The sequence below is a fragment of the Ornithodoros turicata genome, unplaced genomic scaffold, assembly GCF_037126465.1.
Source record: "Ornithodoros turicata isolate Travis unplaced genomic scaffold, ASM3712646v1 Chromosome44, whole genome shotgun sequence".
Lineage (NCBI taxonomy): Eukaryota > Metazoa > Arthropoda > Arachnida > Ixodida > Argasidae > Ornithodoros > Ornithodoros turicata.
The window spans coordinates 1,069,917-1,082,623 of record NW_026999374.1 but is presented as its reverse complement, the minus strand read 5'-3'; the positions used below and the strand labels follow the sequence as shown (position 1 = coordinate 1,082,623).

At 45.8% G+C, this 12,707-nt stretch overlaps 1 protein-coding gene across 3 annotated transcripts; it reads left to right on the top strand.

Annotated features, from left to right (window-relative positions):
• Window positions 1-38: 38 nt before the first annotated feature.
• LOC135374111 (zinc finger protein 675-like) lies at window positions 39-11,525 on the top strand. Of its 3 annotated transcripts, none has more exons than XM_064607123.1 (6): window positions 39-464; window positions 1,467-1,585; window positions 3,187-3,281; window positions 3,413-3,617; window positions 6,126-6,278; window positions 9,168-11,525. In XM_064607123.1, exons 4-6 carry the CDS (start codon window positions 3,482-3,484, stop codon window positions 10,319-10,321), a joined length of 1,443 nt encoding a protein of 480 aa, XP_064463193.1. In that variant the 5' UTR covers window positions 39-464; window positions 1,467-1,585; window positions 3,187-3,281; window positions 3,413-3,481; the 3' UTR covers window positions 10,322-11,525. The 3 variants fall into 3 exon arrangements, with proteins under 3 accessions (XP_064463193.1, XP_064463191.1, XP_064463192.1); XM_064607121.1 differs by having other exon boundaries at window positions 3,390-3,617; XM_064607122.1 differs by lacking the exon at window positions 39-464 and having other exon boundaries at window positions 1,448-1,585; window positions 3,390-3,617.
• The last annotated feature ends 1,182 nt before the right edge of the window (window positions 11,526-12,707 follow it).

The following is a 12,707-nucleotide window of genomic DNA, read 5'->3' as shown; positions in this document are numbered from 1 at the left end:
CACCGCGCCTTTGTTTGTCCTGCAAGTAAGTGTCACCTCCTGGTGTGGGAATGTGGGTTTAGAGTAAGACTGAAGGAATAGATTTACACCACTAAGTGCAAGAAGCACGTAAATCATAAATCGTCGCTTAACTGGTAGGGTAGTATAGTATTGAAGTATGACATAGTTTACTATTGTTGTGTGATCACAGTCAAAGTTAGCACCGGTATGTTATGTGCGCAGAAGGTAGATAAGCTGCCTGTTTTGCTCTGTGCGCGTCTTTTGTTGGCTGTGCTTCACACATGCTATGCCGGGTAGAGCGCTCGGTATGAGCGGAATAAAAGTATGCTATGCTGCTACTCACCGTCTCGTGGATTAGACAACATATTGGCGACGAGCTGGACGTACGATCCACCATCTCCGGAAAGAATTCTCAGGGTAGTACAGTAACAACTTCGAGGGATATGGCAACACGCATTGCTCAAGTAAGTTCCCTGGAGTCTTTTGATGAGTCTGCTAGTGACTGGACAGCGTATGAAGAAAGACTTCAGTCCTATTTGAATGTCAACCGCATTGAGGATGACAACAAGGTCGACGCCGTCGTTAGTATTATCGGGCCAAAAACATACGCACTTTTGAAGTCTCTCACAAGCCCGGACGCTCCTTGGAAAAAGAAGTTTAAAGAGATACTGCAGTTACTGTGGGAGCACTACACCCGAAGCCTTCTATCATTGGTGAACGAGCGAAATTCCACAGACGTACTCATCTAGACGGCGAAAGCATTAATGATTTTGCTGCAGCGTTACGGAAGCTTGCTGAAACTTGTAATTTCGGCGCATTTTTGGACGAGTCCCTGATGGACAGGTTTGTTTGTGGGCTACAGCGTGTGGAAATTCAAATGGTTTTATTTACGGAAGACAAAAACCTAACATTTCAGAAGGCATTTGATAAGGCGCAAGCATTAGAAAGCGCGACCCGTAATGCCACAGCTACGCATGCCAAAGAAGATAGTACGGAACGACTGCTTAAGATGAAAGAATCTAATCTAACGGTCTTCAAGGTGCGCATCCACGAAGCACGCATCGCAAGCGTGCCCGTTCTTATCGGCAGTCTGTTTCGATTGTAAGAAGAAAGGCCATATCTCACGAGCTTGTAGGTTGAGAACGAGTACTAGCCCACCATAGCTTCTAGTACGCTTCTATTAATGACAAAGTAGCTTCGAGTGTCACTTAGAAGGAGCCTTTACTGTTCACTTGGAGGCAAAAGCAACGTGGGAATCTGTCAATGGAAATGACATGGGAATCTTCACTGTTGACTGACTGACATGACGCGCTTAAATCTACATGTCTGCTGCGATGTGTGTTGTGTCGTCCTTTGTTTGTTTCCCGGTACGTTTTTTTTTTAATCGCTTTCAACGTATAAATCTACATACTCCTCGTTGTCATTATTGATGAAATATTTTGTTCAGTGCTAACATACTGATCCAGGATATTCTGTGACGAGCAACAATCGGGGAAGCACCTGGAACAGAACAACCTCAAGGAACAGGACACAGTCACCCATGCACAAGCAAGTGTGAAAAACGAGGCTTCATCTTCAAAAAACAGTGAGTTCTATGTAGCCGTGTGATGTCTCCTGCGGATATAATTAAATGTTGCAACATGTGTTCTAATTTTTGAAAGCGAGTTTTCAAAACCACAATGAAGCCTTACTACATGTACCCTTGAAAGGAAAGCTATCAGGATTGGGTTTCTTTGTGTGAATATATAAGGGAAAAGAACTGCATCAACATTAAGGTGTGCATGCTAACGTGTTCTTTGGTGTTCTAGTTTTTCATAACTCTGCGTAAAAACGTCCGCATAACCGACAGAAAAGAACCTCGATTATCTGAAAATAATTTGAAGAACTGTCCACATAGGGCAAGGCAGGTGGTATTGTCTCGGCAACATCACCTTCATGGAAGATTTTAACGACTCTCGTGTAGATATTTGCCAATCTGTCTTCCCCAATAGCCACCAGTCTCAGTATTCTTGTATTCCTAATTAGTACTACACAATCTACGGTACCTCTCTAAGCACACACGGTCGCCAGCTCATGAAAATATTTGTAAAAAAAATGCATTACGAGCTAAACACTAGATAACACACATGACATGTGATTATGGAACCAGCGGATGAGGTGGATAGCATCCGGGGGAATATAGCGGAATGTTTTCCTTTCCATCTAGGAATGGGCAAACCAAATCCTCAAATCCTAGACAGGGATTCGGGAATCCCAATCCCAATGCAATGAGACGGAGTATCGAATCTTTTGAATCCGCCAACCGGGTTTGCGTTTTGTCTTTTTTTTTTCTTTTTTTTTATTTGCACATAACGAGTGTGCCGAAATCCTGACTGGCCAGTGCATGTTTTCTTGTTTGTCTGTTTATATTGCTTCACACTGAAACAGTTTAGGCAAGAACTCTTTGGTTCGAAGTTGAAAATTTATGCGGTTTTACTTTTCGATTGTTTCCCAGATTTGTGGAAATCTCAGAGTTTATGTAGTTATTTCCCATAGTGGAAGAACAACATGTTACATAAATTACATTTAAGAACGAGTATACGATATATTTTTCCCCTGAAAGTCAACTATTATTGAATTTGTTTTTCATTAGACAAAGATATGAAATTGTGCTTGAAATTTTCTTCATTAGAAGTACTTTTTTCCCCGAGGCTTTTGATACGGTTTTTAAAGAGAGGATTCGAGATTCATAAGCTTTGTGGATTCGATTCTCTGCATTCCTAACCACAACCGTTGTTCTTTATCCTTCTTATTCTTTTACTGAGCTGTGAGATCGTCTCAAAACTTACTTTACTGAATTTTCGTAACAAAACTACGAGGTCAGTACAAACGTCGTTTTTGCGGCCGAGTTCTATGGCCAGGTGGACATGCTGTCGAAGAGAGAGTGCAATTACGAGACTAATTACCTAAAATTAAGAATCCTGAAACACTCGTTACAGCATCCATCTCTGAGTTTCGATATTCAAATGTGTCAAAACCGCAGGCGACCTGGGAGTAACCTGACCCGAGCGGGGAGTAAAAAGTCGAGAGAAAAAGTTTGATCCGCTGATGCTGGGAGTAACCTGAAAGAATTTGTGGTAGTCCCTCCGTCTCGGGGTTACTCTTCGACTAGCATCATGCTTCTTTCTTAAGAAACAATCTGTACAGGGTACCCCTCTCTGGCGTGCCTTCTGTCCTGACTGGGAACCCGCGAAGACGGCCTCTCTGAGGACCCCCGAAGACAGGCCCTCTGGGGACAAACAGTGAGTCGATTACCTTTAATTGATACGCACATTTGTTTGAGCCTGCAGCGACTGCTCACTTCCGGAGCCAATGTTCTTTTACTCATAATTTACGTGGGACGATGACAGCCAACAGTTTACTCCCCACGAAGGAAGAGGCGAGAGATCCTTGTGTCCTCGAGTGATCAAGCTCCAGCCCCTCGGATTCACAACCTGAAGAGATGCAGCTCTCATCAGAGTTCAGTGGTCAGATCGTGAAAGTGAAATCGGAACCACCCGATTTTGCCTGCCTGCCAGAAGAGGGCCAGGTACAGCAACAGCAGTGCAACGAGCTTTCACCAGGAGGTGATGCTGATGGTAAAATCCTCGTATAAACTATACGTTGAAGGTAGTAAGATCTTGTAGACATGCCGCTCAGACCTCTGGCCACGATGCCTCAGTTGCTAGCGTGTTCACTTACTGGTCCCAAGGTTGCGGGTGCAAACCCGGGTGAGGACACCAGCAAATTGATGGCGGAGTACAAGTTGCTCAGACACGCATACAACCATCGATCCACGAGGAACGTGTAATAAGGGCAAGGGGTTCCTCATGGATTGAGGGGTCAGTGGCCTCGTGGGGACGGTCAGTCTACTCGAATGTGGTCTTGACCCCGTTACGGGCGTTGTTCGTGCATTGGCAGGGCGGTGCTGTTCCAGAGACAGTGTCGGCCCTTTCGTTAAAACCGGCATTCTATGCGGAAAATTCCGGAGCAAAAATGGAGATAAGGTACGCTATACCGTTGGTTGGCTGTACACCGAAATAAATATTTCGAAATAAAATACCAAAGAATCGACGCTTAAAACTTCACCCTTTAGAATAATTTTTTTGAGAATAAACCGCTTAAAAATACACGCTCTAAAAATAAAGGCAGTTAAAATAAATCATGGTTAGGTGTAGGAAGGTAATATTCCGTATGATAGTTTATGGGCCATACAATGTTCCCTTTTGCAGAACTTGCTATTGTGATGTTTCTTACTCGTGTTTGTATTGTTATCAATTACATTTCTTTGCATAACAGCTACACAAAATATTCAGTCTTAAAATGATGAGGACGATGCGCGTATGAATACCGGGCATTCACTCTTGACCCTTGAGCAAGCCGACCTGTGGACTAGGCTAACGAGCTTCGGGAGGATGGCGGAAAGAGCATAGCCATGGCGGTGTTGTGGACAGATTGCGCGACGACGGTCATTCACGCTGGATGCTATTATGCCATCTGTTATACGGAGCGGAATTTAAAATGGTGGCAATTTGAATTGAAGCCAGGAGACAACGCTTCGAATCGGAATCTCTACGGCTGCCTCAGCAGTTTTGTAGGGATTGCAGCACACGTGCTCGTTTGATACGGTTGGCATAAGTAGGATTCAGGGATAGAGAATTTCAGCTGCAAAGTAAAAAAAACATCATTTCATCCGAAAACCCCAGCGCCTACTCGGTAACGAGCGACGATTTGTCACCGAGAAGCATACTCAGGACATCGCTCCAAAATGCTCGTTTCCCCATCCAGCGGACCATCTCAAGGAAAGAAATGTAAAGAAAGCATGCACACACACGCAGAAAAAAAAAGGATAGACAGAGAGAGATAAAGCTGGCCAAGATGCACGACGGAAAAAACTTGCCAGCTGCCAAAGCAGACGGCATCGCCCTCTAAGTTGGCAACACTAGCCACGGGTCACATACAGACAGACAACCTACTTCCAGTGGAGCGAGATCCTCGTTCACACTTCTTACCCGGGGTAGTCCCAAGCACGATGAGCACGCTACCTTCCGCGGGGGATGTAGAGCCATCAGCTGTCCACCAATCAGGGACGGTGGATTTTAAAAGGTTTATTTCGAAGGCGTTTATTCTTCAAAGTTGTCGTAGTTTATTTAAGCAGGGTGGATTTTCTTATTATTTATATTGAAGAGTTTATTTTGCAAGTGGGGTTATTTTTGAGTGTTTTATTCTTACATGATCTATTTCGATGTCGTCGCAGTGGATAAGCCGCAGAGCGCCTGCAAGCAAAAAAAAAAAAAAATGTGTGTAAGCTGTGGCTAATACGCTGAGATTACGGTACATTCTGCAAGTCCTTCTGTGAAGTGTTGTGGAACAGGTGGCAATGAACAGAAGTGTTGTGACCATAGTAGGACCAAAAAGTTTTGCATTTCGTGCAGCAAAAAATAAGGAAAACAGTCACAGCTACCATTTACGATATTGTTCCTGCGGATAAAACAGGTTTATTCGCTTCCTTTTGAGCTTTCAGTGCTACGGTGAGAAAAAAATCAATTTATAGTGCCGTGCCTGTAATGGCGTTTTTCGTGCCTAAATGAGGATTTTGAACCTAACACAATTTTTTTTCTAAAAATCCGGGCTCTACTCATTATCGTAGTTGTCTTACGGTATAAAGGTACAATTTTATTATTAATATTATTGTTATAATAGTAGTATGACAGATGCTTGTAAGGCAGCGCTCACACAGGCCAGTTCAGAGCTGGCGACAGTGAGTGGGGACCATCAACTTGAGTTAGTGGAGATCGGTCAGTGAGCAAAAACTTCAAAAGTTGGTTGTGCCAATCGACCAATCCGCAAGAGGAGCATTGCCACGTGACTCCCATTGGTGACTAGGAGCGAAAGCTGGCACATGTGAGCGTAGCTTAGGAAGATGTCATACATCTGGTTATCTCACCCCATATAGTCAGAGTATTTCTGGTTTTGTCGACCGACGTTTTTGAATGCAATGTGCACGGAGAGGTTACAACGGAGTGTGATTAGCTTCATTATGTAGATAAACCGTCGCATGAGATTTGCAATATGGCTTACTTCTTCCGTTTTTTGTTTTACTGCAGCAGTGACATCTGGTACGTGTCACATTAAAGAAGAACGTCGAGAGGAATCTTCCAATGAACATCCAATCATAGAAGTGAAGACAGAGCCTTACAATGTTGCAATCATAACAGAGCTGGACCAGATGACACGCAACTGTGATTCAATACCTGAAGGTAAATACAAAGTGCTCAAGGGCATTTATAATCCCAGGCCGTGACACATGGGCAGTCTTCAATGCACCGATGCACCGATCCAGATTGAGTGTGACAGTGCGTTCTGGGTATAAAATGATACGAGCGCAAACAATTGCTAGGACACCTTGTAATTCTGAAGATCAGCTTAAACTCTTAATGCTGTAGCTGAACGCACTAATACCAATACCGCTGTCACAAGGGCCGTCTTCAACGACCATCGAGATTGATGACCATTGAAGATGCAGGTAGGTCCCCCTAGCACGTAATGTGTCAACCTAACAGAAAACATTGGATCCAACACTCATTGAGAAGTTGACGCATCACCCGCTTGATGGCGCCACACGCATTTTCGATGGACGTTGGCCTCAGTGGAGACTGCCCGTGTGGCACGGTAATAAGATTAGACAGATTAGATTAGAGATAAATTTCAATTTAAAAAAATGCATTGTACGCATTAATTTCGGTACGCCGAGTGGGACACCAAGTGCCTTCTTATTCTCAACGTATCTCTGAGACGTGGGGAGCTCCTGGACGATTGGAAGATAGCCAAGGTTGTTCCAGTTCCTAAAACAGGTTGCAAACTAAACATTGCAAATTACCGGCCGATATCCCTTCTGAGCACATGTAGTAAGGAATTAGAACATGTGGTATATAAGCATATTTCCAAATATCTGTAAAGTAAGAATTTCTTCTCTACCAGTCAACACGGCTTTCGCCACTGCCTAAGCGCAGTGACACAGCTTGTGAACACAACCCATGATGTTGCTAAAGTTGTAGACGCTCGTTGACAAGTTGGCGTTACTTTTATTTGATAGAGTTTCTCACAGGATTATTATTAAAGTTGAAGGAAATTATAAGAGATGAACTTTATACTTGGTTTTCCAATTACCTTTACAGTAGAAAACAATTTGCCCACACGAATAACGCCGACTCGTCCTTCGTAACAGTTACACCCGGTGTTCCCCCAGGGCTCGGTCCTGGGTCCTTTGTTGTTTTTAATTTTCATAAATGATGTTAGCGTGGGTATCGATGTTAAAGTGAACTTTTTGCCGATGACTGTGTATTCTATAGAGAGATCAATGGCGGTGATGACTATGCAAGTTTAAATAATTGTTTGCAGAGAATATCAGACTGTTGTGAGACTAAGTAGTTACCTCTTAACATAATGAAGTGTGTGGTCATGAGTGCCACTCGCAAAAGGAGACCGCTCACCTTCGATTTTTGTATTAACTCAATGAATCTCTCGAGGGTCTCCGAATACAAATACCTGGGCGTTTCTCTTACATCAGACTTGCTCTGGAATATGCACATCCAATACATAACGAAGAAGGCTGACAAGAAATTATGGTTTCTTAAACGTCATTTTCGTGAATGCACAGCTCATACTGCGTTAACAGCTATCAGAACATCAGTCCGTCCTATTTTGGAATATAGTGATAATTTCTGGGACCCTTACACCAATGCGAATATATTCGACTTCTTGAGTCCGTTCAAAGGAGAGCGTTACGTTTTATTTTCAAGTTGTACTGTTGTCACACCTCAGTTACTCCTCTTTACGCACGGTGTGACTTAATGCCGCTGGGAGAGCTAGAAAGACCCATCGGCTCCAGTTCCTTTTTTGTTTTTCGTTTTTTTTTTTTCAATTACTCAGTAGTCAATTTCAAATTCATCACAAGTACTACATCACTCTGCATGTACCCAGATCAACACGGCTAAGCCATCACAGCGCACTCAAAGCATTCCGGTGCAGGACTGACTGCTTTCAACACTCGTTCTTTCCTCGAACTGTCGAAGAACGAAATGAGTCTGAGTTCTTCGGGCAAAGAGGACGATGTCTGTGTGGCTGGTTTAGCAAGCAGCCATCACTGGTGTTCTGTCAACAAAGAATGTCCCGCCGTCTGCTCTTCGTTGGTCCCCATTCATTCTCAGGGGCATTCGCGAAGCATTTCTATATTTCGGGTGTTGATGAATTTACCGAATACTTTGGGCTTCCTACATTTATGTATTCTCTCTGTTACCTTTCTGCAGAATGTAACATCTCCGCCATCTCTTTACATAGAGCATAAATTTTTGTGCCAGCCTGTATGGAATGCCACGTACTGCGAAGAAAAAAATACCAATTTAGTGAACAAAATTAGGTATTTTTCGAAACGTTAAAGGGGTTAACTTTTAAATCGTGATTTCGGGCACAAGCGGGCACAGGGCGGGTTGAGTGGACCATCCTAGTTGCAAGCCGTACTTAACGTCTAACAGATTCTGAAACACCCACGTGGGTGAAAATATCCACCCTCTAATTTTAATATGCAATTCAGCCGAAACTACTGCGAGAGTGGCTAAAAAGAGAACTTACGTTCCATGTGCACACCAGTAACGAAATATGAACGATTTTTTCCAGTCTACTCGAAACGGTTCAACTAGTACATCGTTGGCTAGTTTTCACTGGAATGGCTTAGCTGTGTCAAATGCGCATAATGGCCCGGAAGCCCTTCCTGCACATTCGGGGTCACATGATGGCGGAGATATAACTGTGCATATTTAAGCATAACCTAATTATACGACACTGAAACAAAAATTAACAAAAAATATTCATACAGGAAAAGAAACAAAATGCTGTGACTGTTTCGAATTGAGGTTAGATTGTTCGGTGCGGTAGTCCTACACTTCACTCCTTGGCAAATACCGGAGTGGTGTGAGTTGCTTTGAGCTCGTGGCCTCAGTCATACACAATGGGGATTATTTGTGGAGTCGGAACGTGAACGGCCTGGCAAAGCTTTGTGAATGTGGTGCCATCTAGTTTTTCATAGACCGAGAATCAGAGATGCTCCTTGTCTGGTATGCCGTCGTAATGTCCGATTTGTGAAATTTCAGACGCAAGAGGGAACACTGATACGCTCCATATTAAGGACAAGCCTAAAGGCACTTGTGATCAAGAATACTCTAGTTGCGCTTCTTCAGGTGCACAGTTCAGCACAACAACAGTTGAACTGCAGCCCGACGGCACTGCACTGTTCACTAGGAATGACCAACCCGCTGAGCGACATCGAGACCAGAGCAAGCCACGTGCACTCGCATGCATGTCGAATGCCAGCCTCGAATGCCACATGTTTGCAGAGTGTCACAATGAGTCTGAAAAGTGTTCCACTCCTCCTCCGACGGATATACAGATGGGAGAGAAGGGTTCTGGGTGCAACATCTATCCCTCTGCATTCTCGTGGTCACGAAGTGACGACAACCATGTGGCGAAGCATACTGAGAAGAGGCCATACAAGTGCGATGTCTGCCCTGCGGAGTTCAGTCAGGGCGGGCACCAACGGCAGCACAAGCGAGCCCACACGGGCGAGAAGCCATACAAGTGCGATGTCTGCCCTGCGGAGTTCAGTCAGGGCGGGCACCTACGGCGGCACAAGCGAGCACACACGGGAGAGAAGCCATACAAGTGCGATATCTGCCCTGCGGAGTTCAGTCAGGGCGGGCACCTACGGCGGCACAAGCGAGCACACACGGGAGAGAAGCCATACAAGTGCGATGTCTGCCCTGCAGAGTTCAGTCAGGGCGGGCACCTACGGCAGCACAAGCGAGCACACACGGGAGAAAAGCCACACAAGTGCGATGTCTGCCCTGCGGAATTCAGTCAGGGCGCGAACCTACGGCAGCACAAGCGAGCACACACGGGAGAGAAGCCATACAAGTGCGATGTCTGCTCTGCGGAGTTCAGTTGGGCCGGAAACCTACGGCAGCACAAGCGAGCACACACGGGAGAGAAGCCATACAAGTGCGATGTCTGCCCTGCGGAGTTCAGTCATAGCGGGAACCTACGGCGGCACAAGCGAGCACACACGGGAGAGAAGCCATACAAGTGCGATGTCTGCCCTGCGGAGTTTAGTCAGGGCGCGCACCTACGGCGGCACAAGCGAGCACACACGGGAGAGAAGCCATACAAGTGCGATGTCTGCCCTGCGGAGTTCAGTCAGGGCGGGCACGTACGGCAGCACAAGCGAGCACACACGGGAGAGAAGCCATAGAAGTGCGATGTCTGCCCTGCGGAGTTCAGTCAGGGCGTGCACCTACGGCAGCACAAGCGAGCACACACGGCAGATAAGCCATACAAGTGCGATGTCTGCCCTGCGGAGTTCAGTCAGGGCGTGCACCTACGGCAGCAGAAGCGAACACACACTGAAGAGAAGCCATACAAGTGTGATGTCTGCCCTGCGGAGTTCAGTTGGGGCGGAAACCTACGGCGGCATAAGAGAGCACACACGGGCGAGAAGCCATACAAGTGCCACCTCTGCCACGCAGAGTTCAGCCGCAGCGGGCCCCTACAGCAGCACAAGCGGGCACACACGGGGGAGAAGCCATACAAGTGTGACGTTTGCCACGCAAAGTTTAGTTACAACGGGAATCTACAGCAGCACAAGCGGACACACACGGCTGAGCAGCCATAAAATTGCAACCTCTGTCCTGCAGTGTTCATCCACAACCCAAACTTGCGGTGTGAAACATGTGCAGTCCCTGTCGTGTAGAATATCACAAGCAGACAGCCTGCAGTGAGAAACCACAAAGGAGCGTTCTCTGTTCTGCAAAGCTGAGGCACAGCACAAACCTGCAGTGAAACAAGAAGACCTACATGGATGTGAAGCCATACAAGTGCAACCTCTGTGCTGTAGAGCACGAACGCACAAAGTTAGAGAAGCCGCTGCTAGAGCTAGTTCAGCCAGAGCATGAACCTGTGACCTAACATGCAGCCACGACACACTTGGGATGGTGACCATACAAGTGCTTAGAGGCCGCGTACACTTTAAAGTGCACCAGTCCTGGGCTGTCGCATGTCCTTGATGCAGACATCTGAAGGAGCACATGCTAATGCACAGATAGGCGAACGCTATTCCGATGCGATCTGTATTCCGCCGTAGTTTACTTGTGTTTCACATTTATGAAACTCTCACTCACGAACAGGCAGAGGGTAAAAGGAGGTGGCGACACATGTGAAACGTAAACAAACAAACAAACAAACAACAAAGTGACAGCCATACAATGGCTCTGAACTGCTAACCAGTGTTTACTTCCATGAAAAACATGCATTGCATTGCTTCCGTTTTGCCTCTGTGTTCCTTTCTTTATTCCTTTCCTCTGTTTATGATGAATGCTTCGTTTACGCCCTGCATCTCCTCACCTGATGACATAAACGAATAAGTCAACCCAAAGAAATAAAAGAATATTTCTACAAGACGTCACGACTTGTAAGATTAATTCCTTTGTGAAGCATATGTGTTACGAGCATCTGTTGTGGAACGCGTTGCAATTTGTTAACAGTTTCTGAATGAAATCTCAGGAGAAATCACCAAGAGATTATTGTGTATAGTATGAGAGAGTAAGGGCTGTGACGTCAGTCTCGAGAACTTTTTTTTTGTTTGTGCCGAAAGGGGGACCGGAGATTGCAACGACTAGAAGTACAGCTCCCATCAACCTTAGTAATAACGTGAGAAGAAAAACGATGGCCTCGTTCCGTCATATGCGGTGAAAGTAATGAAACATGCACGCATCTGTGCACTTAACCTGGTCAAAACATGCAGTAAAAATGTGTCATATATGCGGTAAAAACTCGAGCTGTATATGAAGCTTTTTAACTGGATACCTTGGGGTTGCAGTGAAAGGCCACTATAGCGGGATATTTAAAAAAATAATAATAATAGGAGGCCGTGTTTGGATGATATGAACTGTTGAAGGAAATGTTTGCCGCCAGGTACCGTTGAGTACTGTCAAAAATGACCTCCCTACGTCGCCCGTTGTGAGAGGAGCATACACGAAGACTGAAAGTAAGGTGCGCCTGCACAACCCTCGGTAGGGTGGCGTCAGAAACCGAAGCAAACAGATCGCCGACCGACCTTTGCGAGCCCCTCGTGTACACCTTTCACCATATCCAAGGATTCGACAGGCAGGAGGCCTCCCGTTTCAAGCCTCCGGGTGGCTCGTGCAAGGAAGACTAAGTGCGTTTTCACTAACTGTATCTCCACAGCTAGCACCGGCTTTTCAAAGAGCGCTTGTGCTTCTCCGACAGCGCCGCTGTCCTCGGAACAAAACGTGTTCACCACGTCTTTCGGGGTGTCGAAGTGAGCGGCGTAGAGATCTACTGCCTCCAGCCAGGTTCCCCTTCTTGTGACGCAATAGGTTCAGGGAGCAGGGGAACGTCTGGCATCATTGCTCGGTATGTTTCCCTTTGACTTCACAAAAACTTTCTTCCCGACTGACACCTTCTTTGGCCTCCTAACTTTGCTGCACAAGGTTTGCATAGAAAACTTTCGTGGTGTCAGCAGCCTTTATCATGTACGCAGCTGCACCTGTATAAAATATCCTGAAGTTCTCTCTCCGCCCCCCATCTGGCGAGAGTACCTTGAGAGCATCGTTTACGAA